The sequence below is a fragment of the Coenobita brevimanus genome, chromosome 36 (assembly GCF_032717465.1).
Source record: "Coenobita brevimanus isolate Jiangsu-jjx chromosome 36, ASM3271746v2, whole genome shotgun sequence".
Taxonomy (NCBI): domain Eukaryota; kingdom Metazoa; phylum Arthropoda; class Malacostraca; order Decapoda; family Coenobitidae; genus Coenobita; species Coenobita brevimanus.
The window spans coordinates 4,026,403-4,052,092 of NC_136989.1; the positions used below are offsets into that span (position 1 = coordinate 4,026,403).

Below are 25,690 nucleotides of genomic sequence, written 5' to 3' on the forward strand. Positions count from 1 at the left end.
GGGGACAGGTGAGGCCGGAGCGGGACTCCCACAGGCTGGAACAGCAGCTGAGCACTGAGTGCTGACCCGCCTCCCACCGCCCTTATGAACACACACACACCCAGTGAACACCTCCCCTCTCACCATACCAGCAAGTGAACACAAAGAACTGTTGCACTGCTTTGAATAATACAGCTTTCAAAAGAAGTCTCAGGTAAAATAAAACAGTGTTTATTCTCATGTTATTCAGCAATAGCAAGCAGAAAACTTACAGACACCACTGTCCTATCCCTGTGTTCATCCTGTCGATAAAACATATATATACTGGTAGTTATGAATTTCAGTACTATTCTTTTCCTTTGTCATGACAGTAATCTGTTTAAGAGATTAGAGATATTTTCGTCTGTGGGATATAACTGTAAAGTGGACAGACGTAAATATGACAGACAAACAGCAGGAATATTGGGCAGGCTTAATTGTGCAGAAATGCCCAGTGATATGAAGGCTGAAAGAGGCGAGGCCTCTAATGGACTGCCGTAGGTAGACCCCTAGACCTCAGGAACTGGTTTCCTAGTCAATAATCAGGCTTGGGTGCATATAGAAGTGATAAAACATTATATACAGAGCAGGTTATGTTTTCAGCTGCCTAATAATCCTTCATGCTTTCACAGCTGAGGCAAACATGGGTGAAGAAAAAGGAGACCAATGCCGATATGGACATGTGGAGGCGTGTGATGCGTAGAAGAACTGCTGGGCCACAGGGATCGGGATATTAAGCCTATACCCAGATTAGGACACATTACTAATTATTTATCTAATGGACCGTCATGATTTTTTTTTGCTACAACGGAATACTATTTAAACATAATTTGCACGATAGTTTCATAATAAGAGCGACCGTAAATTTCACCAGAAACTCATGTGACAGTATCTTATGTGCTGCGGTTACGGCTCAGTCAGCTGGTGTGGTCGTGGGTGTGGTATTTGGAGTGGGAAATGAATAAATGATACAGGGTTGATTCTGATAACACTGACTGGGTCGTCTCCTCAACACACAGAAAATCGCCCGACGGAGTGGAAGTGGAGATTATATATGAACCAGCCTGTGTACAGAAAATTACTTTTAGTGTTTTATTAATTCACTCAAATGGCCGGCTAGTTTACTTTCTATATATATATATATATATATATATATATATATATATATATATATATATATATATATATATATATATATATTTATATAAGTAAACTAGCCGGCCATTTGAGTGAATTAATAAAACACTAAAAAAAGAAAAACAACGTGTAAGGAAGCTCCCTAACACCTTGTTCTAAACGACTTACGTTGCTTATTACACCTTGCTGTCCTTCTTCGTGTTACATAAATCATACTCTGCATAGATAACGTGCAAACGAATGTTAACTAGCCATATCCAAAAATAAATCGCCAAGGTAGAGGTGTTAGGGAGCCTACTTAACCGACGGAAATACGGGCATGGCTGATAAGGAGTTATTTGGGATAAGTGTAAGGCACAGCAAGGTCAGGTGCAACAAGGTCAGATGCAACAAGGTCAGGTGCAGCAGTGTTAGCTGCAGCAGGATCAGGTGTAGCAGAGTCAAGTGCAACAAGGTCAGGCACAGCATGATTAGGTGCAGCAAGGTCAGGTGCAGCAAGTTCAGGCACAGCAAGGTCAGGTGCAACAAGGTTAAGTGCAACAAGATCAGGTGCAACAAGGTTAAGTGCAACAAGGTCAGGTGCAACAAGGTCAGGTGCAACAAGATCAGGTGCAACAAGGTCAGGTGCAACAAGGTTAGGTGCAACAAGATCAGGTGCAACAAGGTCGAGTGCAACAAGATCAGGTGCAACAAGGTCAGGTGCAACAAGGTCAGGTGCAGCAGGGTCAGGTGCAACAAGGTCATGTTCAGCAGTGTTAGCTGCAGCATGGTTAGGTGTAGCAGAGTCAAGTGCAACAAGGTCAGGTACAGCAAGGTCAGGCACAGCATGGTTAGGTGCAGCAAGGTCAGGTGCAGCAAAGTCAGGCACAGCAAGGTCAGGAGCAGCAAGGTCAGCTGCAGCAAGGTCAGCTGCAGCAAGGTCAGCTGCAGCAGGGTCAGGTGCAAAACAGGCAAGATGTGAGGTGATGACGTGTTGTGCAGTAGCGGCTCCAGTATTTTTTTTTTTTGGGGGGGGGAGGGGGCTTATGCGGGGCTTCCTGAGAGCAAGGAGGGGTTGAGGAAAACCAAGCACCAAAAGGAACAATATTTTGCTTTAGAATTAATGAAGGGGGGCACTGATGATGTTGGTGTGAGTGAGAGTGCAGAGTTGTGGGTACAATATTCCTCTTACTCTAATGTGGCCCAGATTTTCGTTCTTTTGCAGCTTATTTCACATAGCTCACTGACAGAAAAAGACAACACTACCACTATACGTCCTTTTCATAGCAATTCTTCGTGACTAGCGTCATGTTCAAGTGCTAATTCAATATTGCCACTCAGCATTCACGATGGTGAGATGGCAAATTTAGGCCAAGTTAGGGTAATATCGGTATAGTGGCAAATTCAGCCTGTTACATAAAACACACACACACACACACACACACACACACACACACACACAAAGTACCAATGCCCATTTTACCTTAAGCTGACCCAGATTTTCGTCTTTTGCATCTTGATTCACATAGCTCAGTGGCAGAAATGAAGCCAATGGTCCACACCCCTTCCATAGCACCTCTTTGTAACTAGCACCGACTCCTCTTCCTTTCCATAGCACTTCTTCGTGACGAGCATCATAATCTGGTGCTAATCCATTATTGCAATCCAGCATTCAAGATGGGGAGATGTCAGATTTGGGCCAAGTCTGAGTGAGAAGGGAGCTAGAAAAACATTCACCAAAATATAAATGGCCTATTATCTCTCCATCTATCTATATTCCTTTCTGGGCCATACCTGTATTGCTCCTTAAACCTTACCTGTATTGTTCCCTAAACCTTACCTGTATTGCTCCTTAAACCTTACCTGTATTGCTCCTTGAACCCTACCTGTATTGTTCCTTGAACCTCACCTGTATTGGTATCTGAACCTCATCTGTATTGGTATCTGAACCTCACCTGTATTGCTCCCTGAAATTTACATGTATTGCTCCCTGGATCTTAAATGAATTCTTGGTGATAATTTTTGCTTTCGTCATCAATTATAATAAAGAATCTTCATTATTATATACAAACAAGAAGCGGTGCCAAGGCAAAGCAAATTCCCTGCAGTCATTTTAGTGCTGACGTATAAACACAACAGGATATCTAGTCATAGAGGTCGCATATCAAATTTGGAGTAAATAGGGTGAAATTTGACGATTTTATGTCCATTTGAAATTTTTGGCCCGACCCACCTGACACTGACCCCCCTACCGCTAACTGGGCAGTGTCCCCCTTGATGTAATGAGGCAATTTATAGGATGCACATCTGAAAGATGCACATTTAGGTTTTGGTTTCATGACGATACGGTAAGTTTGAAAGAAGTTATGACGAAAGTACGATATTAATACATCCATCCATCCATACACACACACACACATATGTATATATATATATATATATATATATATATATATATATATATATATATATACATTTTGGGGGCCTACAGGCTGGGCCTTGGCCCAATTTGGCCCAAAATTTAACCAGGTGGTCAGAGGGTCATACCCCATCAACCTGGTAATTTTAGTCAAAATCGCACTAATAGTTTTCGTGGAAAGTTGTTAACAGACAAACAAACAAACAAAAAAACAAACCGAGTGAAAACAATACTCGTGCCCGAGCCCCTCCTGGGCGGGGACGGATAATTACAGTATTACTTTGTGTTGTAAAAGCTGTAGCCTACAAGACTTATCTGAAGGATGCATGATGGATTTTCTCCTTGTATGGAAGCAGGATTCGATAGCAAATGTTGCTCTAGTATCGTGTATGTAGAATATAGATAGATAGATAGATAGATAGATAGAAAGGTAGGTAGACAGACAGACAGACAGTTAGATAAAAACATACAAACAGACAGAGAAAGAAGGAAAACGAAGAGAGAAGAAAGGAAGAAAAGGAGAGAAAGAAAAAGAAAGAATGAAAAAGGGCAAGCCAGACAGAGAGACACTATATAAAATACACACAAAACAACTAAATCAAAATAACCCGAGACACCAAAATAATAACACTGTAGTCGAAATAATAATGTCATCAGCAATTACAACAAGTGTAATGATTATACCAGCCAGGCAGCTGAGGGGAAGAAGATGGAGAGCAGTTGAGGAAAGGAAGACCAAAGAAACATTTTCCAAAGAAGTTGCCTTGTTAGTAAATATAATACACGGAGACCAAGATAGATATATCCCTTCAAAACCGTTTAGAACAAATATTTCTGAATCGAGATCGTTAAACAACAGATTAAAATCTCTCATAGGCCAAAGGAAAGGAATATATAGGAAGCTAAAATGTGGTACTTGCCTGGTATTGTTTTTTTTTTTCCTGGTCATGTTTTCTTTAGTATTTCATTTCATATAACTCCATACGATTTATTTTACGCTAAACGAAGTCATGGGAGCCTAGGAGCGTTTATCTGTGGCCCTAACCATCTCATTGTCGAAATAACTCAATTATCTCTGTTATTCCATTTCTGGTAATGCAGGGTCATTACTCGTTTGTTGTGAGTGAGTCAGGGGGGCCTGACTTCAAGCTACTTTCAGTATTTATCATGCATCCTGATTTCTTTGCATGACATGGCCAACTTCATGTAAAACTGATACACCCAAAGATAAGCAGTCACTCAGTGGAAATCTGTTAACATGAACGTTAGAAGTGCAAAAAGATAAGGTAGAAATTTTAGAGACAGAAGAGGGTCCCCTAATCCATTCAGTACGATGGTGTGTGTGTGTGTGTGTGTGTGTGTGTGTGTGTGTGTGTGTGTGTGTGTGTGTGTGTGTGTGTGTGTGTGTGTGTGTGTGTGTGTGTGTGTGTGTGTGTGTGAGTTCCCAGAGGGAGACCGTTTTATTCAGCTTAGCCTAATAGTCCAAAAGAACAATAATAACTATTTTCCCTAACGTTTACAACTTTTACATAACTCTTTCTAAACCAGGTGTTCTTAAAGTAGTGTTTCGATACCCCCACAGGCGTACAGAAATGGGTTCCTGGGGGTAGGCAGAAAGGCATCCTGAAAACCAAGAAGAACAATTCTATCTATCTATCTATCTATCTATTGCCAGACGCCTCAATCCCGTTTGGGGTGGCCACAAACAAATCGCCTCCAAGTCGCCCTGTCCCCCGCCATTTCACTACCCTGCTCCCAACTCACACCCCCCTCTCTCATATACCTCTCCACCCCATCCCTCCATCTCATCCTCGGTCTCCCCCTCCCTCTTCCACCCTCCACCTCACTCACATACACTCTCTTCGTCAGTCTTTCACCCTCCATCCTCTCCACATGGCCAAACCACCTCAGTGTGTTCCTCACAACGCTTCCTATCACATCCACATCAACACCACAACGCTCCTTTATATCCTCATTCGTCAGCCTGTCTCTCCACGTGACTCCACAAGCTCCTCTTAAATAACTCATTTCCACTGCTCTCACTCTTGACTTGTGTCCTTCCAACAACGTCCAAGCTTCACTTCCGTACGTTAGAGTTGGTATCACAATACTGTCATGTAGTAACTTTTTTACTTCCATGCTCACTTCCCTGTTTCTTATCACTGCTTTCAAGGAACCAGCAACCTTCCTTCCCTGCTGTACCCTTTCAAGCACTTCACCCTCCAAACCTCCATCCTTACTCATCACACTACCCAAATACTTAAACGTACTCACATTTTCCAATTCCTCACCATCCAACCTCGCTATACATTCACTGACTTCACCTCTCTCAAAGACCATCACTTTACTCTTCCCTACATTCACCTTTAGGTTCCGTCTCTTACACACTCTCTCAAACTCATCCACCAAGCCTTGCAGCTCCCCTTCATCTTCACTCAACAACACAGTATCATCTGCAAACAACAGTACAGGGAGTTTCCAAACACTATCCTCTCTCACCAGGGCCACTCCAACATCCACTACCCTACCTTGTACCTCTTTTATTACCCCATCCATGTACAGATTGAACAACCATGGAGACATGACACATCCCTGTTTCAAACCAACTTTCAAAGAGAAAAATTCACTTAGTTCACCATCCACACGCACTGCAGCCTTAGCACCATCATACATACTCTTCACAGCATTCAACAACTTCCCATCTACTCCATATATTCTTAACACTTTCCACAATCCTTGTCTATCCACCCTGTCATATGCTTTCTCCAAATCCATGAAAGCCGCATACAACTTCTTTCCCTTCTCTAGAAACTTTTCCACTAAAGATCTAAGAATGAATATCTGATCTACACAACCTCTTCCCTTCCTAAAGCCTCCCTGTTCTTCTCCAACTAATTTCTCTGTTCTTTCTCTAACTCTGTCTATAAGTATCCTACCATACACTTTTCCTATTATACTAAGAAGACAAATGCCCCTATGATTACCACACACTTCTTTTTTCCCCTTTTCCTTTGTACAAGGGAATAATTATACCTGACTTCCAATCCTCCGGGACTCTACCTTCCTCCCAGGCCAATCTGCACATCTTCCACATCCATTCTACTACTATCTCTCCCCCATGCTTCAGCATCTCACCACACACTCCATCAATTCCTGGGGCTTTCCCTGATTTAACTTTCTTCATTGCTTCCACAACCTCTATCCTACTGATTTCTACCTGTCTTCTCACCTCCCTCCTTCTCCCAGCCATTCCCCAGCCACTTATACTCGCATTACTTCCATCCTCTACGTTCAACAATTCCTTAAAGTGTTCTCTCCATCTGCTCACTTTTTCTCCCTTCTCCACTAGTAATCTACCATGTTTATCTTTCACTCCCCTGCTAACTTCACTTCCACCCTGTCTTACTCTTTTCACTTCTCTCCAGAACATTTTCTTACAGTCCCTCCACTTTACACTCAAATTCCTTCCAAATTCCTGATCCACTCTCTTCTTACTCTCTCTTACTAATCTTTTCACCTCTCTTCCTTTCCACATATAACTCTCTCTTCTGCCTCTCAACTTCTTCCACGCCCCTATTTCTCATCCATTCATTGTATGCTTTCTTCTTTTGTGCCACAGCCTGTTTCACCTCTTCAGTCCACCACGCTGTTCCTTGCACCCCTCCGTCTTCTCTTCCTTCCACACACCACATCACATGCTGCACATATTTCTTCTGTAAATATCTTACACACACCTTCCACGTCTCCCATCTGCTCCAATTCATATTTGCCCAATCGTTCCTCCACTTCTCTCTTATACTCTGCCTTTTTCTCATCCTCTTGTAACCTTTCCACTCTCCTTGCAACTACTCCTTCCTCTCGTCTTTCCCTTCTTCTATTCCTCCATCTTACTTGCATCCTAATTCTGGCCACCACCAAGTAGTGGTCAGAAAGGCCACTCCCCCAACCTCTATAAACTCTTGCATCCAATATACATCTTCGCATCCTTTCATCCACACACACATAATCAATCATTGCCTTCCTTTCATTCAGTTCACCACCCACCCTTCTCATCACTCGCCATGTATACCTGTGGATCATTTTATGCCTGAAGAGGGTATTGGCTATTACCAACCCCCTCCCAGCACAGATGTCCACTAACGCACTCCCATTCTCATCTATCTCAGCAGGCACACCCCACTCACCAACTATTCCATCCACCTTCACATTACCAACTTTACCATTCATATCACCGATCAAAAACACTCTCTCATTCCTTCCAAACTTTTCCATGCACACTTCCACATTTGTCCAGAACTCTTCTCTCACTCTTCTAGCACGATCTTGCGTTGGCGCATACACACACACAATCGCCCACATTTGTATTCCAACTTTCAACTTTACCCACACAATCCTTGACCCAACTGATCCATACTGTCTTATGCTCTTCTTCCATCTTTTACTCACAACTATACACACTCCTTCCTTTGCCCTCTCATTCTCATCTACTCCTGCACATATACCCCATCCATACTCCCATTCTCTCACACTTTCTCCTCTCCATTTTGTTTCAGTTATTCCACATACATCCACTTTCGCATCCTCAAGCACCTGGACAATCTCTCTCTCTTTCACCTCATCATTCGCTCCTCTTACATTCCATGTACACATTACCAAGTCCTTTGTCCGGTCCTGGGTCGTCAACGTTTGGTCAGTCCTTGTCCGAGGCTTCTTGTTTGTTTTTTTAGTTAGTTGTTTTCCGGGGAGGGGCACTAACCCTCCGCCAACCCTTTTAGTCGCCTTTTACGACAAGCAGGGATACTGGGGGAGTATTCTTGAAAACCCCCCTACCCCCAGGGGGTAAGAACAATTCTGTGTATGGGAATTACCACTAACTGACAACTACGAACAAACAACAAAAATAAAAGAAACCATAGAATTCAGTTGTTTGTTTACAAACCATTCTATTTTCTCTTTTTTACTGGAAACTGAAATTGAAAGGAATAATATTAGAGAGGGGATATCAGTCTGACTTAGAGTTGAACCTGGGGGGGCTGGAGCCAAAAGAACTAAGGATCACTGAAGACTAAGGTGAGTATAATCCGCTGGTGACAGAAGAAGTACAATATATAAGGCGTTATGGCAAAATAGGGGTTAATTATTTTTATGTGAAGGGTGATATCTTAAAAATGACTTTCTTCTATACCTTGCCATTGAATTTGCCATCACTAACTAATTCAAATGCTTTCTCACGTTCAAAAAATGTACCGGGTACTGCGCAATGGTTTTTTGTATGCTAAAGTTATTTTAGTCAGTTCAGTAACAACCTGAATATTTCATGTTGTCCAGAAACCAGTACGAAATCCTGCATGTTCGCTTGGCTGATTCTAATTGTTACTTTTTTTTTTTTTAAGGTCTGCACATAGCAAGATAAAGGTTAATTAGACAACAGTTCTTTGTCTTAAATGTTACTTTTTTTTTTTTTAAAGCAGAACATGTAGGACTTTTCCATGGCATTCCTACTACTATGGTTTCAAACCCTTTCGTGAAAACAGTTTTGCCTCACCATATAATACATTAATAACCTCCATCCTTAATAAGAAACAGAGGTGAGATATCGCCACCTTCTACCTTAGTCCCTCTTTATTTATCTCTGTCATCTTTACTACTACTGATATAATCCTGGCTATTACTGTATCAATTTCTCCATGATGTACTGACTCTTCGACAATGATTCTGATTGCAAGGTCAGGTGCAACAGGGTCAGGTGCAACAGGGTCAGGTGCAGTAGAGTCAGGCGCAGCAAGGTCAAGTGCTCTTTTAACAACTTCATCTCTTTTGTTTTCTCCACCAGTTTCTCAGTAATAATATTTGGTTTATTCCTTTATTGATTCATTGGATGATTTCAGGATTCCCCTATTCTTTAAATTTTCTTCGCCTCTGTACTAATTAAACTTCTGGATATAGCCTAGTAATTCTTCTTATTATTCATGGCTTTCTTTCATTCAGGTACCTTAATGTGATCTTTCATTGTCCTTGCAGCCGGAGTATATATTATAAAAATTTCTCTGTGTCCTTTGAGAGTTTGCTGGCGTTCCTTCGGGTTTTCTAACTTCCTGTTTTTAGAGTTGCTTTATTTACTATTCTCGTTAAGATTTAACACATTGCTCTGCGTGGGTATCTACTTCATCCATCAACTGAATTTATTTAAACTGTCACACTAAACTTGGCTGCCTTATTTCTCACTGCCACAAGATTTGCACTTTTCTTTTCGAATTATCCTCTCCTTTTTCTTCTTCTTCTTCTTCTTTTCTTCTCTTGAGATCCAGTATTACTTGACATCTCACCATCTTACTTCTGACAATGTTTCAGGTAAGGGGTGCTGGAGAAGGACGCCCTCACGTGGCGGCACTACTGAACCTGGGATAGGATACGGGAACATATTCACGATTGAGTGAATGTCGTAACTGTGATTTGTTTCTACAGGAAGAACTGGACACATAAGAGGTTTCTTCTCCTTTCCTTCTTTGTCCTTCCCTCCAAAACAGATAACAGCAATGGCAATTTTCCACTGGTACACAAGAATTGTTTTTGACGAAAGAGCGCAAGACAGGGAAGGATTCTAATGTCATTGTCCATCCTGCAGAAACTACTGAGATACATGCTTGGGGTTTCATTTACTCGGGACTTATCTTGGAAAGATCATATTACATCTCTTGTAAAATCTGTTTCCAAGAGATTAGGTGTGCTAAACCGACTCCGTTCCTTCTTTACCCCTGCACAACTGTTGACTCTATACAGGGGTTTTATTCATCCCTGTGTGGAGTACAATACTCATGTGTGGGGAGGCTCCCCACGTACAGCCCTTCTCAATAGGGTGGAGTCAAAGGCTTTTCGTCTCATTAACTCTCCTCCTCTTACTGACTCCCTTCAACCTCTGTCTCTTTGTCGCACTGTTGCATCTTAATCTCTTTTCTTGCGCTACTTCAATGGTCCTCTGAACTGTCTGCATGCATCCACCTCTACGACGGGCGCGTAGCACCCGTCTAGCAGCAAGCTCTCATCCCTTTTCTGTCCAACTCTCTAATGCAAAAGTTAACCGTTACTCTCAGTCCTTCATTTATGTAACATGTCAACTCTGGAACTGTCTCCCTCTGTCTATATTTCCTGCTTCCTATGATCTCCAGTCTTTCAAAAGCAGTGTGTCCAGGCATCTTGAAATGATCATATCTTGAATTTGGCTCTCTCTTGTATTTTATTTTTCTCTTGGAAGGAACAATAATTGCGGGCTCGCGGCCTTTGGTTCCTTCTTCCTCTCATAAAAAAAAAAAAAAAATGCATTCCCTGTGTCATTTGCGCGGAGTGACTTTAGGAAGTTACCGTTCCTTTCTCTTTTTCTTCTTCCTCTCCTTCCGGCTTTCCCTTTAGGGGTCGCCACAGTGTCTCCATCTTACTGTCTTCTGCATCTTCTTCTCTTACACCTACCACCTGCATGTCTTCCTTCACTATATCCATAAACATTCTCTCTTTCTCCTGCCTGGTAACTCCATTTCCAGCATCCTCCTCCCGACATACTCCTCATCCCTCCTCCGCACATGTCCAAACCATCTCAGTCTCGCCTCTAGCTTTGTCCCCAAACTGACTTACGTGCGCTGTCCCTCTAATATGTTCATTTCTAATTTTGTCCAACCGTTCCCTTCTCTATTTAGCCATAATTAATCTAACCTAACCTAACCTTATCCTACATCAACCTAACCTAAATAAACCTATATTAAACTAACCTTACTTCACGAAATGACTGATTTCACAGTCTGCCTGCCTGCAACATACATATGTATATTTATTTATTTATATCGATATATCGACCTATAGTTACATATAGGTCGAAAAGACATCCAGCTATCTCCATGACACATATATTTCATAAAATGTTGTTGGTAAATGGCACAGTACTTGAGATAACATGCAGATACTTTCAGCACAGCGACTAAAAAGGGCACTCGGTACATGCACACTTAGCGGAACAGTAACATCCTGCATAAAGTCACTTTGTGCATACGACACCGGAGACAGATTTATATTTTGTATACTATTTTGGCATTACAAGCTAAATTTTCTCTTACCATGATGAGAAACCCTCTCCCCCTCCTTTGTTTTTTTTTATTTTATTTTTTTTCCCCGAGTAAGAATGAGGACAACTTACTTCACCGAAATTCACTTAAGAAATATTCAGCTTGGGCTGTAAGAAACTATCCTTCACCATTTGGGAAGATCTCTGTATGCTACTACAGTACAGGTTGGGGTGTAAAAAAGTATCCCTCACCGTTTGGGAAGATCTCTGTAGACTACTATCGCCATCTGGGGAGATCTGTAGGCTACTATCGCCATTTGGGAAGATCTCTGTAGGCTACTATCGCCATTTGGGAAGATCTCTGTAGGCTACTGTTGCCATTTGGGAAGATCTCTGTAGGCTACTATCGCCATTTGGGAAGATCTCTGTAGGCTACTGTTGCCATCTGGGGAGATCTCTGTGGGCTTCTCTCGCTGTTTGGGGAGATCTCTGTGGGCTACTATCGCCATTTGGGCAGATCTCCAACAGCATTAAGGTGTGAAATATTACTATGGTGGTACCATTCTTAAGTGGCGGTTTGGGTGGGGCACGAACCTCTGTACAGTGTTGCCACGTGTTCCATATCCACTATGTGAACGGCTCTGATATATGTAACAGGCATCACAATAAGATAAACACATAAGAATATATTGGTAACGTGTGTATTATAATATATGAAAGAACAGTAAACTTATTATGCATAAAATATTTATACGGCAATACAGAAACGTGGCATAATTATTTTACGGTGTTGATTTTAAAAAAAGTACTTTTATTGGCCGTTACCGTATTTCTGGGGTTGGTAATAATGTCACAATTACGATTATAAGATAATGTGCAGGAATATAAGCAAAAATATGCCAATTTCTTAGTAAAAAAAATATATATATACATTAAACCCTCGTGAGCGGCAACACACACACACCCAGTCCGACCTGGTCATCTGTGAGGGATAGAGGAACAGGCCTGTTTGGGGACACCTCTTAAAAAAACAATGCGCCAAGACTTTTACCTCCTGGGTGGTGTGGAAATAAAGTCAAGTTTACAATATGTACATTATAACGTAAAAGAAAATAACCAAAATGTATCCTAAAATACCACACACGAGAGAGAGAGAGAGAGAGAGAGAGAGAGAGAGAGAGAGAGAGAGAGAGAGAGAGAGAAGGGGGGGGGAAGGCAGACCAGGGGCAGTGTTGAGTGCAGCTGAGTGAGCGATGGGGGAAGGGAGGGAACGAAGGAGAGAGTGACTGAATGAAAACAAATCATGGCGCCACAACAACGAGGTCATCTGGCGCCATATGTAAAACAATAATATTTTTAAATATAATTAGATATAATAAAAACAAAATAAAGAAATGAAAGCACAGGTTTATAAGTCACTCATAAAAGAAACAAAATATCCAAGGGTGACTCACATCTCCCCCCAGGAGAGAGAGAGAGAGAGAGAAGGCAGGCAGGGGGAGAGTTGAGTGCATTGTCAAGCTGAGGGAAAGATGAAGGGAGGGAAGGAAGGAGGGCGAGAATGATTCAATGAAAACAAATCAAGGCGCCGCAACACTGAGGTCATCTGGCACCATATGTAAAACAATAATATAATAAAAAACAAAATAAAGAAATAAAAGCACAAGTTTATAAGACACATAAAAGAAACAAAATCCCCTAGGGTGATGCACATCCCCCCAGGAGAGAGAGAGAGAGAGAGAGAGAGAGAGAGAGAGAGGCATCGCGAGTATGGAAAACGTGGCACCACTGTACAGAGGTTCGTGCCCCAGCCAAACCGCCAATTAAGAATGGTACGACCATAGTATATCTCAAAGTTCGTGCCGGGCGACTCGGACACATTCCACAGCTTCTGTGTGGACGTCTATTTCCTAATTTAATCCAGCCTAATCTAGCCTATCGTAAACCAGCCAACCTTAACAGATTAGCCTGACTAACAAGCCATCCTGTAACTTGATATTAAAAAACAAACCTAACCTAACCTAACAGATTAACCTAATTTACTGACAAACTATCCTAACCTGATATTAAGAAAGCAAACCTAACCTTACCTAACCCAGACTTTCCTGGATAAGAAAATGTGTAAAAATGGTAAGCAGAACGGAAATTAACTTATCAGAATAACACTTTCTCTCTCACAGAGGTCTGCAGCTACTTGGGCCTGCCAGTCTTACCATAGCTGAAGACAGTGGAACGAATTGTACACACACACACACACACACACACACACACACACACACACACATAATTCATGAAATTTAACCCGCCCCATCCCGACGTTTTCTGGGCAGTGGTACGCACCAGTCCCAACATTTTTGGACCTTTTTTTTCTGGCTCAAACATCCGCTTTTGGTAAGAAACATCGAAACTTCATAGAGAAATCCCTCACCTGAGGTTTAAAATACTCGATCCAGGTAGGAGTACCTCCTTACCTTACAGGGTTTTCTATCAGGCTGGCTGCAAAGAAAACGAGTTCTATGGGAGGATAATTATTCTACACCATTCATAAACGGTATTTATTTATTTATTTGGTACGAATTTATATGTAGTACGAGAGTATATTGGTTTTCAAATGGTAATATAGGCATTATAAGCATTGTTTCACTCACTAACTCATCACCATTCCTGACCTTTTTTTGCCACATTACCTGATCATCATTTCTGACTGTTTCTTCCTCTAATGTTTGTCCTCCACATTGTCATCGATTGGGGAATCACTCTGGCCCTGAATTTCGTACCATGGCATGACATGGCTTTACTGGCCAGGTCACTGATAACAGGTGAATTGCTGAGAAAAGGTCATGCATGGGGGGGGAGGAGGTCATGCTGGGTAAGGTATTGTCCCTGCCTGGCATCTTGTAGAGGAAGGTGTCCTGTGTATACGTGCCAAAAATCACTCGCGAAAATTGAAAATTGTGCAAATTAGGGACCTTGCAATGTTGCCGCGTTAATTTACTTCGGGATATGAGTGCACATCATGTGAGGACGTGAATTCACGTCTCCGGGACGGGGCGGGTTAAGGCTCAATGGAAACCTATGTCTAACACTATATTCCCGGGTAACACGGTACCGGTATTATATGACTGGTAAACTCTGCCTTAATGTAGTGATTGTTTAATGAATGTCTCCATTATACTACAAACAGCATAAAATAGTTTTACTGTATCGGCTGCATAGATGCTGAACCTATGTTAAATACTGTTTTGCTTACTGATCATTACGGAATTAAGGAAACCATTGCAGTAAGCAACCTTTTCCCACACAGGCGAGTAACCACCTGAGTTACCACCAGTGACCAGACGCTGCCTACTTACTACATGAAGTACTGATACCCACTCGGTTCATCCCACACGTCTTCCTAGCCACTTTTTTATATAATAATTTGAAATATCATCATTATTTAATATGAACTTTGTCTACAACATTATACCTTTAATTGGGGGTAAATGAGAGCAGTTCTTTCTATAAGGTAAGACGATTTCATTTTGCCATAATGTAATATTTCTCCACCTTGTATAAACACAGTTGATCTTGGTAACATCATTATCTGCACTGCTTGGCCAGATACACTGCGTATCATACTTTCTAATTATTTCTCTGGTTTACTTCATTTCTCTCATCGTATAATTTTTTCCACAACTACAAGGGCGGCCAAGTACCGTGCTTGTTCGTGCCACTTAAAAGGGTATCACACGGTACCTGAAATCATGGTTTGCCGACGGAATGCGTTCCTGGTGTGCTGGAACCAGGCACAAACCGAGGGTGCATGCACAGAGAACGCTGGTTTTCTCGTGCAAGCAACCAGCGCCGACCGGTGCGGACCCACGCTGGCTTCCGGTGCTGGTAGGTGATCACAAAGGATGCGGGTAATCTGCTTCGACCAGCGCGGGGAGGGACATGGTAGCAGGTTTATCTGTCAGTTGTGATTTACCAGCTGTGTAGAAAACATGTCAAGCTCATCGTCTGATGATGAGCTAATATTGCTCGAGAGTACTCATGCAAAACTGAATAGGAAAAAGGGAGGAATACATGAAATAAATCGCAAAAGAAAACAGTATGGAGAATATCACCATCTTTTTAGTAACCTAAATGGGACTCGAGATGATTTTTTGAGTATACACGGATGAGCCAAGATACTTTTGACTACATTCCGAAGAAAATTGAACATCGCCTAGGAAAGACATGGTGTAACTGGCACAGACAGCCTATTCTACCAGAAGAAAGACTAGTCATCACTCTCAGGTGAGCTGAAATCAAATTCCAAAATAAATTTAATGTGGTACTAAATAAATATAATGAAATTTCTGGAAACCAAAAAATTTTCCTTTTATTTTGAGATACAGTTTGTACCTTAGTGGTACTGATAAACACTAACACTGAGCAGGGCATAGATACAAATATAATTGATATAATAATAGCACAAAAAAAAAAAATCCTTCTGTTTACCTTTATGAGGTATGAAGACTACTATTCTACAGTACAGAGGTATTGTAGCTATCAGTGGGAACATTTTGAGGTTCCAAAGGAGAGTGGGTGTAGGAGTGAGGTTCCAAAGGAGAGTGGGTGTAGGAGTGAGGAGATACCTGTAGAGAGGAAACAGAAGCTGGGGCAGAGGACCCATAGGTATGTGGAGGGAGAGACGTGATTGGAACTTGATATGCAAACTGCTGTACAATTTCTAGTATACGGCTTCTGAATGTCAACTTCTGTGCAATTGGAATTCCTTTAACATGAGGTAACAGGCTCTTGAAGAACATTAGATCCTCGTCATCATCATTATCCTGTTTGCGACTTGATTTTTCCATTAAATACTGAATTTTTTGCCTCTGAATATCCAAGAGGCTCTGGTAGTAGTCTTCTGTTTTCAGGCGCTTGTTACCTCCTTTTTTCTTCGGATACGAGGAAGCTGAAGTAAGTCTATGCTTGTCTGTTACTTCACCTTCGTGCACAGGTGTATCCTGAGTATGGGGTGGAGAGGCTGGCATACTTTCCTCACTAACCAAGGGGGGCTCCATGTCATCCATTTGATATCCTAGCTGAGGTGATTCAGGTAATGAGGTTCCAGCAGCATCACTTGCTAGCAGACTTGAGAAATTTTCTGTTGAAACTCTAGGTTTCACGACATCTTTCAGGAAATGCAATAAATGGAAATACTGCCACTTTGATGTCTGAGTGTCACCTACAGCATCACCTGATCGAGCTGGGGGTAATTTCCTAAGCTCCGCAGGAAATTGGTCCCGAAGATATTTCCATTTCTTTTTCACCAGTGTCTCTGAAGAGACCAAAGATTTGGGAAGTGATAAAGAAAGGCACAACTTTATATCAGAATTATAAATAACAACATATAAACATATGTACGTATCCTGGACCGCCATCACGCAAGAAGGGGGAGGGTAGACGAGACAACATGCACAAACACACACATGCATAGCTACTACACATGCACTCCTCACACTTAGTCCCAAGGCTGACAGCAACGGTAACATTATTATTTGATATCATTTATTGATATTGCTCATTATATTATTTACAGGTATCTTGCAACAAGATCATCGTTCCGTGCCCTTGCATTCACGTTTAGGATGGGTTCAACAACGGTGGAAAAGATTGTTGCTGAGACTGTTCGTGCACTATGGGAAGAACTGGAACAGGAACACATGCCAGTACCAACAGAGGAGTCGTTCAAGTCGATCGCTGAAGAGTTCTACAGCATCTGGAATTTTCCTAACTGCTTAGGCTCAATTGATGGATAACATATTCGTATTCAGTGTCCCCAGAATTCAGAATCAATGTACTATAACTACAAGACATATTTTTCCATTGTCCTTCAAGCTGTTGCAGATGCACATTACAGGTTTACGACTGTTGACGTAGGGGGCTATGGAAAGCAGTGATGGTGGTACGTTCCAAGCCTCAGAACTGTACAGAGTTTTGACAGAGAAAAAACTAGAAATTCCAGAACCATCCTTCCTACCAAATACACATGTCAAAGCCCCGTAGGTGTTAGTGGGGGATGAGGCCTATCCACTTTTACCTTTTCTCCTAACACCGTATGGTGGAGGTCACCTGACCTTTGAAGACAGCACCTTCAACGAACACCTATCTAGATGTAGGAAGACTGTCGAGTGTGCTTTTGGTATTCTGTACAGCAAATGTCGTTTGCTGTCAAAGTGTATTGAAATCAGTGTTGATTTGATTGATCAAATTGTAAAGTATATGTGTGTTTTGCATAACACAATTATAGACAGAGAGGGAATTAAGCACAGTCTGACTGAGACTGCTGTGTCTGCTAAACAAAATCGTATGCACTGTCCAGGAAGACCATCCAACGAAGCGAAGAATGTTAGGGAAATTTTTAAATCATTCTTACTGAATCATCCTTTAGTATACAAGGACAAAAATAAATAGAGTAGGTCCTTTGTAAATAAAGTATAAACCAAGATTTGAAAAGTGTGTTGGCTTCGCTTCTTTTGCCTTTGCTCGTACCTAATCAAACTGCACTTGTAAATACTATTAAAACACACACAATAAAAGATATTGCTCATCACTGCTAAATATTTGTTTAACTTATCTTTATAATTCACGGCACTAGTGTCAACAAGTGTGTTTATATATATATATATATATATATATATATATATATATATATATATATATATATATATATATAGTGTTATATAGCCTATGATTTCATCATCCTTTGTGTAATTCTAACGTACAGTATGCTGCATGTTTGATCACGAGCGTGTTCTACCTCACTCCCCCCTTCTACCGTTATAGTAGAGTAAGTCGTTCTTTCTGTTGTTCAGAGCAGGAGTGTCAACTCTTTGTCCCCTCTGGCTTCATTTGCGCGTCCTTCTTACAAGTTGTATCAAGCTCTGCCGGCCCCTATATAATGAGCTCAGTCTCTGCATTATTGCCACTTAGATCTACTCCTCATTTTGTTCACATCTCTGTCCTCCCCTGTACAGTTGTTATTATTGTGAGTGCTCAGGAAGTCTCCAACCATCTAGCAGCTGTGTAATTTGACTATGAGTGTTGTTACATTTTTCTTGTACTGTATAGCGTAAGTTGTTAATTTTTAGGCCTAGTAAGGTTTTGGGGATTCATGTGTTTTGGGTGTCAGCCCTTATTAATAATATTTTGTATCTGAAATAATATATCTTGCATTTACTGAGCATTACCCAGTGTATTTTCATTTTATCAGGGCTGACTTAGATAAATTTACTCTTGCTGGTTTCGTGTTGATAGAGGCTATTGCAGTTAACCATATATTTAACCTGTTTTTTGCCATTACATTATCCTTAAGAGTCCTGAATGTTTTGTTGTTAGTTTGAGCATTAAACTTTAACTTGTAATTTTACCTAACTCTTTTGTTTTGAACCTGGAACTTTACGGGACAGTAGTGATTTTTAGTATTCTCACTTAAAGTGTACATTATCTTTCTCTGTTCCGTAACATAAATTTGGCGACCTCTTATCAGGATATTCAGGATATTATCATAAGGATATTGCTTGATATTTTGTGACTGTGATTTATTCATGATGTCTACTATTACTACACTTGATGAAGCCAAAGATTTTTTGTCAAATGTGCAAACAGTGTGTGATGTAGAAAACAGAACAAAGAATGAACTTAAGCTTGTTGCTCAACAATTGGGAATTGTTGTTCGCTCTCATCATTCTAAAGATCAAATTGTTGACATGATTAATGAAAGCTTGCTTAATGTAACTCCTCCAAATGAGCAAACGCAGATTGAATTAGCTAAGTTACAGCTAGCCCTGCAGGAGGCTCGTGCTAAGGAGGCTGAATTTCAGGCAAAAGCTAAGGAGGCTGAGGCACAAGTTGAACTTGCTAGGATTCAGGCAGACCATGAGTATCGCATGAAACAAGGTGGAACTGGATCATCTACCTCTGATGATTTTGATGTGGCTAAAAATGTTAAACTTGTCCCTCCTTTTAATGAATCTGATTTAACAAAGTATTTTCAGTTGTTTGAGAGGGTAGCTACAGGTTTTAATTGGCCTAAGGAGTATTGGCCAGTACTCCTTCAAACTGTTCTCACCGCTAAAGCTCAAGTAACTTATGCATCTTTACCTCAGGATCAATCTGATAATTATGATGTAGTTAAGAGCTTGATTCTTAAGGCCTATGAGCTTGTTCCTGAAGCCTATAGAGTAAAATTTAGGACAACTTATAAGCAAGATAAGCAATCCCATGTTGAGTATGCAAAAATCAAAGATCTGTTAGAGCAGTGGTTAAATTCTAAGAATGTGGATTCTGATTTCGGTAAATTTAAGCAGATGATTTTGCTGGAGGACTTCAAAAGGTGTATTTATAAAGATGTAAGCCTATATCTTGATGAGAGAAGAATAGACAATTTGTCTGATGTTGCAGTTTTAGCTGATGAATATGTTCTCACTCACAAGAGATATTCGAGCAGAAAAAAGGAAAGCTGAGAGTAAGTACGTTGCCTCTACTCAGAGTACAGGTAACAGGAAAGAGGGTAAAGATGATGTTTCTCAGGAAGTAAATACCAGCTCCACCTCTAGATTTCAGAAAAGTAAATGTACTTATTGTAGTAAGCTTGGTCATACTACGGAGAAATGTTTCAGGAGACAGCGTGATGTGAACAAAAAGGAGTCTTTAAATATTCAGTCAATTGGTCTAGTGTCCACCCTTGAGAGTTTCCAGAATTATTTAACTGAGTTAACTGAACCTGCTTTGAGGGGTAAATTAAATTCTCATGATGGAGCTCCTCTTTTGAGCAGTGACGTGGGTGACACTCTCAAGAGTTCTTGTGCTAATTTCCTGTCTGATGGTTTTGTCAGTCCTCTGGACAGTAATGACAGGAAATCAGTTCAAATATATCGTGATACAGGTGCTTGCCAATCCCTTATGCTGACCAGTGTTCTAGGCTCTAATGTTAAATCCTCTGATGAAACTGTAATCTTACAAGGTGTAGGGAATAATTACTTCTCTGTCCCTCTGTGAAGAGTGAATTTAGAGTCTGGTTTTGTTAATGGTTCTGTTATGGTTGGGTTGGTTGAGACACTCCCAATGTCAGGTGTAACTTTCTTACTTGGAAATGATATTGGTGGAAGTCAAGTGTGTCCAGCTCCTCAGTTGTCTAGTGAGCCAGTGGCTGCGGCCCAGGATTGTGATGTCCCTGATGCGTTCCCTGCATGTGCTGTCACTAGGGCTAAGTCTAAAGTTACTGGTGACTTAGATGATAATGATGATGATGATGTTATCCTAGCTGATGCTTTTCTTGCTAATTTGGACCACTCACCAGATGAGGCAGTACCCCGTAGTGTTGATAATTTGTCTCGTCAAGAGTTGGTTGAGTTGCAGGTTGCTGACCCTGAGTTGAAAGGTCTAGCTAACTCTGCTTGCAGTGAGGAAGAGTCAGCCGGTGCTTCTACTTGTTATTATATAAAGTCAGGAGTACTTATGAGGAAGTGGAGACCCCCAACAGCATCAGCCGACTGTGAATGGGAGGTTGTACATCAAGTTGTCATCCCTCGTGTTTGTAGGCAGGATATCATTAGAGTGGCTCATGATTCCAGTTTGGCAGGACACCTTGGAGTGAGGAAGACTGTGGCATGCATTTTGAAACACTTCTACTGGCCAGGTATCTTCAGGGATGTTTCCTGGTATTGTAAGTCTTGTCACACCTGTCAAGTTGTGGGGAAGTGTAATCAGACCGAAAAGGTTGCACCTCTAGTTCCCATTCCTCCTTTTGAGGCGCCTTTCACCCGTGTGTTGGTGGATATTGTGGGCCCTCTTCCTAAGACTTCTTCAGGATTTTCTTATGTGTTGACCCTGATTGATATGGCTACTCGTTATCCTGAAGCCATTCCACTTAGAAATATCTCAGCAAAGAACGTGGTTAAAGAAATGCTAGGGTTCTTCACAAAGTTTGGTCTGCCCAAGGAGGTACAGTCAGACCGGGGAAGTAATTTCATGTCAAATGTTTTCAAGCAGTCTCTGAAAGAGTTGGACATCACCCAGATCACGTCTTCAGCTTGCCATCCCCAGACCCAAGGAGCGTTGGAGAGATATCATCAAACACTGAAATCGATGCTCAAGAAATACTGTTTGGAATATCAGAAAGACTGGGATAAAGGTCTTCCATTTGTTGTATTTGCCGCAAGAGAATCTCCAAATGAATCACTGGGCTTCTCACCCTTTGAACTACTGTTTGGCCATGAAGTAAGAGGACCCCTTAAGTTACTCAAGGAATGCTGGCTGTCGGAGGAAGATGACGTCAACCTGCTCGAGTATGTGATGAAGTTCAAAGAACGGCTGTCCACTGCTTTACAGCTGGCGAGAGAGAATTTAGGAGCTGCTCAGGAGAAGATGAAGACTTGGTATGATAAGTCCAGGTTACGCCACTTTCAGTCAGGAGATCAGGTTTTGATTCTGCTACCGGTGCATGGGCAACCTCTTGAAGCCAAGTTTAGTGGCCCTTATTTCGTGGAGAAGAAACTCAGTGATGTCAACTATGTCACCGTCACACCAGATCGTAGAAAGAACAAGCAACTTTGTCACATCAACATGCCAAAGTTATATCACAGACGGGAAGAAAATAACCCAGTCTGCACTGTAGCTGTTCCACCCGAGTATGCAAGTGAAGTTCTTCCATGCAGCATGAGCCTGAGTGATAGTTTGGGGAAGAATCCTGATATCATGAATGATCTCCAGACTAAGCTTTCTCATCTAACTCCCGAGGAAAGGCAGGAGTTTTCGGCATTACTGCAGGAGTACCCGCAAGTGTTCCGTGCTACTCCAGGAAGAACCACTGTGTTGATGCATGATGTCGATGTTGGAGACGCAAAGCCAATTAAATTGCCTCCTTACCGTGTGAACCCAGTGAAAGTTCCTCTCATCCAGAAGGAGCTTGGCTACCTGTTGGACCACAAGATGATTGAGCCCTGTCAGAGCGAGTGGAGTTCTCCTGTCACTATAGTCCCTAAACCAGGTGGGTCACAGCGGCTTTGCATCGACTACAGACGTGTTAATCAGATAACCAAAACAGACACTTACCCTCTCCCTCGTGTGGAAGATTGCATAGACAAGATCGGAAAGGCTAGGTACATAAGTAAGTTTGATTTGTTAAAGGGATACTGGCAAGTACCTATGACTGAACGTGCTAGGGAGATCTCATGTTTTGTAACACTAGGAAAGACTTTTGCATGTTCTGTAATGCCATATGGTATGAAAAATGCACCAGCCACATTTCAGAAGCTCATGAATGTTGTAACAGAGGGTTTGGCAGGGTGTGTTGTTTATATTGATGATGTATTAATCTTCAGTGACAACTGCAAAGATCACCTATGCCATGTCAGTAAATTTCTTGAGCGTTTAGTTCAGGCTAATCTTGTAGCTAATTTATCAAAGTGTGAGTTTGGTCAAGCTAAAGTTCAATACCTTGGGTACGTAATTGGTGATGGACATGTTGCACCACCAGGAGCTAAGGTTCAGGTTATAAGTGATCTTCCCAGACCTAAAAGTAGGAAAGAGCTACAAAGATTTTTGGGAATGGTAGGTTATTACAGGAGATTTGTTCTTAACTTTTCAATTCTTGTATCACCACTTACAGACCTACTGAAAAAGGGAGTTAAATTTGTCTGGACCGATAACTGTGAATCCTCTTTCAAGAAACTTAAAGCTATCCTATTAAGTCAGCCAGTGCTCGCTACTCCAAATTTTGCTAAGCCTTTTAAGATGGCTGTTCATGCAAGTGATACAGGAGCTGGGGCTGTTTTGCTGCAAGAGGATGATCAGGGTATTGAACACCCTGTATCTTATTACAGTAAGAAGTTTACTCCACCTCAAAAGAACTACTCAACTATTGAGAAAGAGCTTTTGGCCTTGATTTTGGGTTTACAGCATTTTTCATTTTATTTGTGTTCTGGTTTTGACCCCATAGTCATTTATACCGATCATAACCCACTGAAATTCCTTAGTAAGTTTAAAGATAAAAATCAGAGATTGACAAGATGGAGTCTACTTCTTCAGGAGTATTCATTAGACATACATGTCAAGGGGAAAGAAAATGTTATTGCAGATTGCTTATCTAGACTTTAGACAGATTGTTTTAGAGTAATAAGAAATTTCCTTCATAAATTTCTTTTTTCTTTGTGGGGAGGTGTTACATAGCCTATGATTTCATCATCCTTTGTGTAATTCTAACGTACAGTATGCTGCATGTTTGATCACGAGCGTGTTCTACCTCAGTCCCCCCTTCTACCGTTATAGTAGAGTAAGTCGTTCTTTCTGTTGTTCAGAGCAGTAGTGTCAACTCTTTGTCCCCTCGGGCTTCATTTGCGCGTCCTTCTTACAAGTTGTATCAAGCTCTGCCGGCCCCTATATAATGAGCTCAGTCTCTGCATTATTGCCACTTAGATCTACTCCTCATTTTGTTCACATCTCTGTCCTCCCCTGTACAGTTGTTATTATTGTGAGTGCTCAGGAAGTCTCCAACCATCTAGCAGCTGTGTAATTTGAGTATGAGTGTTGTTACATTATTCTTGTACTGTATAGCGCAAGGTGTTAATTTTTAGGCCTAGTAAGGTTTTTGGGATTCATGTGTTTTGGGTGTCAGCCCTTATTAATAATATTTTGTATCTGTAATAATATATCTTGCATTTGCTGAGCATTACCCAGTGTATTCTCATTTTATCAGGGCTGACTTAGATAAATTTGCTCTTGCTGGTTTCGTGTTGATAGAGGCTATTGCAGTTAACCATATATTTAACCTGTTTTTTGCCATTACATTATCCTTATGAGTCCTGAATATTTTGTTGTTAGTTTGAGCATTAAACTTTAACTTGTAATTTTACCTAACTCTTTTGTTTTGAACCTGGAACTTTACGGGACAGTAGTGATTTTTAGTATTCTCACTTAAAGTGTACATTATCTTTCTCTGTTCCGTAACAATATATATATATGAAGCTTCAACTACCAACCCACATAAACAGGAACACACACACACACACACACACACATTCTTACCTTCACAGTCTAGTTCTTTGCTGATTTCTGCCCACAGCTTGTCAACGACATTCCTGTTTGCGTGTAGCTTATTCCTCTTATCCCACAATGATGGTTTCTCAAATACTTTGCTGATAAGTAATTCAATGTCCATCTTGCCAGACGTCCACTCGCGCGAGTTGAGCAGGCAAGAATGGTCCAGGGGAATCAGGAAAGCTGGTTGAAGCAGGCTGCCCGCGCCGACACGCTCGAGCCTGCTTCCTCTGTGCACGCTTACACTTGTTTATATGGTGTAATTCTTGGCGCAGGTCAGCGCCGCTCGGCGCTGGTTGCTCGCGCGAGAAAACCAGTGTTCTCTGTGCATGCACCCTAACACACACGTTCCTCGAACGCCTCCGACGGTCGGGAAAAATGTAAACAAAGCCCACTGTAGTCTGTCCCACCGTCTCACACGAGTAACACGTATCAGACGCAACATGGCTTTTCTTGAATTTGCTGAGGGGAGAGTGATTGCTGCATTGGCTCTTGCAGTGGTGTCACTTGAGGAGGAAGAGGAGGAGAAAGAAGCGGCGGCGGCCAAAACCACGCGAAGGTGGCTGTGGAGCTGAGCATGGCTCATGAGAAGAGAGGAGGGCAGCCAGTATAGGGAGCTGATTGAAGAATTATCCCTAGATCAAGGGTGCTACCAGAACTGGATGCGTGTTAACAGACAACAGTTTCACCACCTGCTGGAAATGATTGGACCAGCCATCAGTAGAGCTAATACAAACATGAGGAAGGCTGTAACGCCACAGGAGCGATTGTCAATAATTCATTGCCACTTAGCCACAGGTAAATTATTGATTGATGAAATGTTTAATTTAGTTTGGTAAAAGTATTCAGAGTACAGGTACAATGAAAGAAAGTGTAGGGTCTTGCCACACACCTTCAGCATAGATAATACTGTCACAATGTAGCTAAGATAGAATAAAAGGTGATGTGTATCCAGAAGTCTCCATCAGCAAAGGTAAAAATAGTCTTTATTATGTATAATAAGCAAATTTCAAAAA

The 25,690-nt window shown here is 41.4% G+C and overlaps 1 protein-coding gene across 1 annotated transcript; it reads right to left on the bottom strand.

Moving 5' to 3' along the window:
- Positions 1-1,489: 1,489 nt before the first annotated feature.
- Positions 1,490-24,795, bottom strand: LOC145396315 (uncharacterized). The gene is made up of 4 exons (XM_080269716.1): positions 24,663-24,795; positions 16,124-16,914; positions 15,342-15,555; positions 1,490-2,079 (listed from the first exon to the last, which is right to left on the bottom strand). The coding sequence occupies exons 1-4, from the start codon at positions 24,793-24,795 to the stop codon at positions 1,490-1,492; spliced, it is 1,728 nt and encodes a 575-aa protein (XP_080125842.1).
- Between the last annotated feature and the right edge of the window lie 895 nt (positions 24,796-25,690).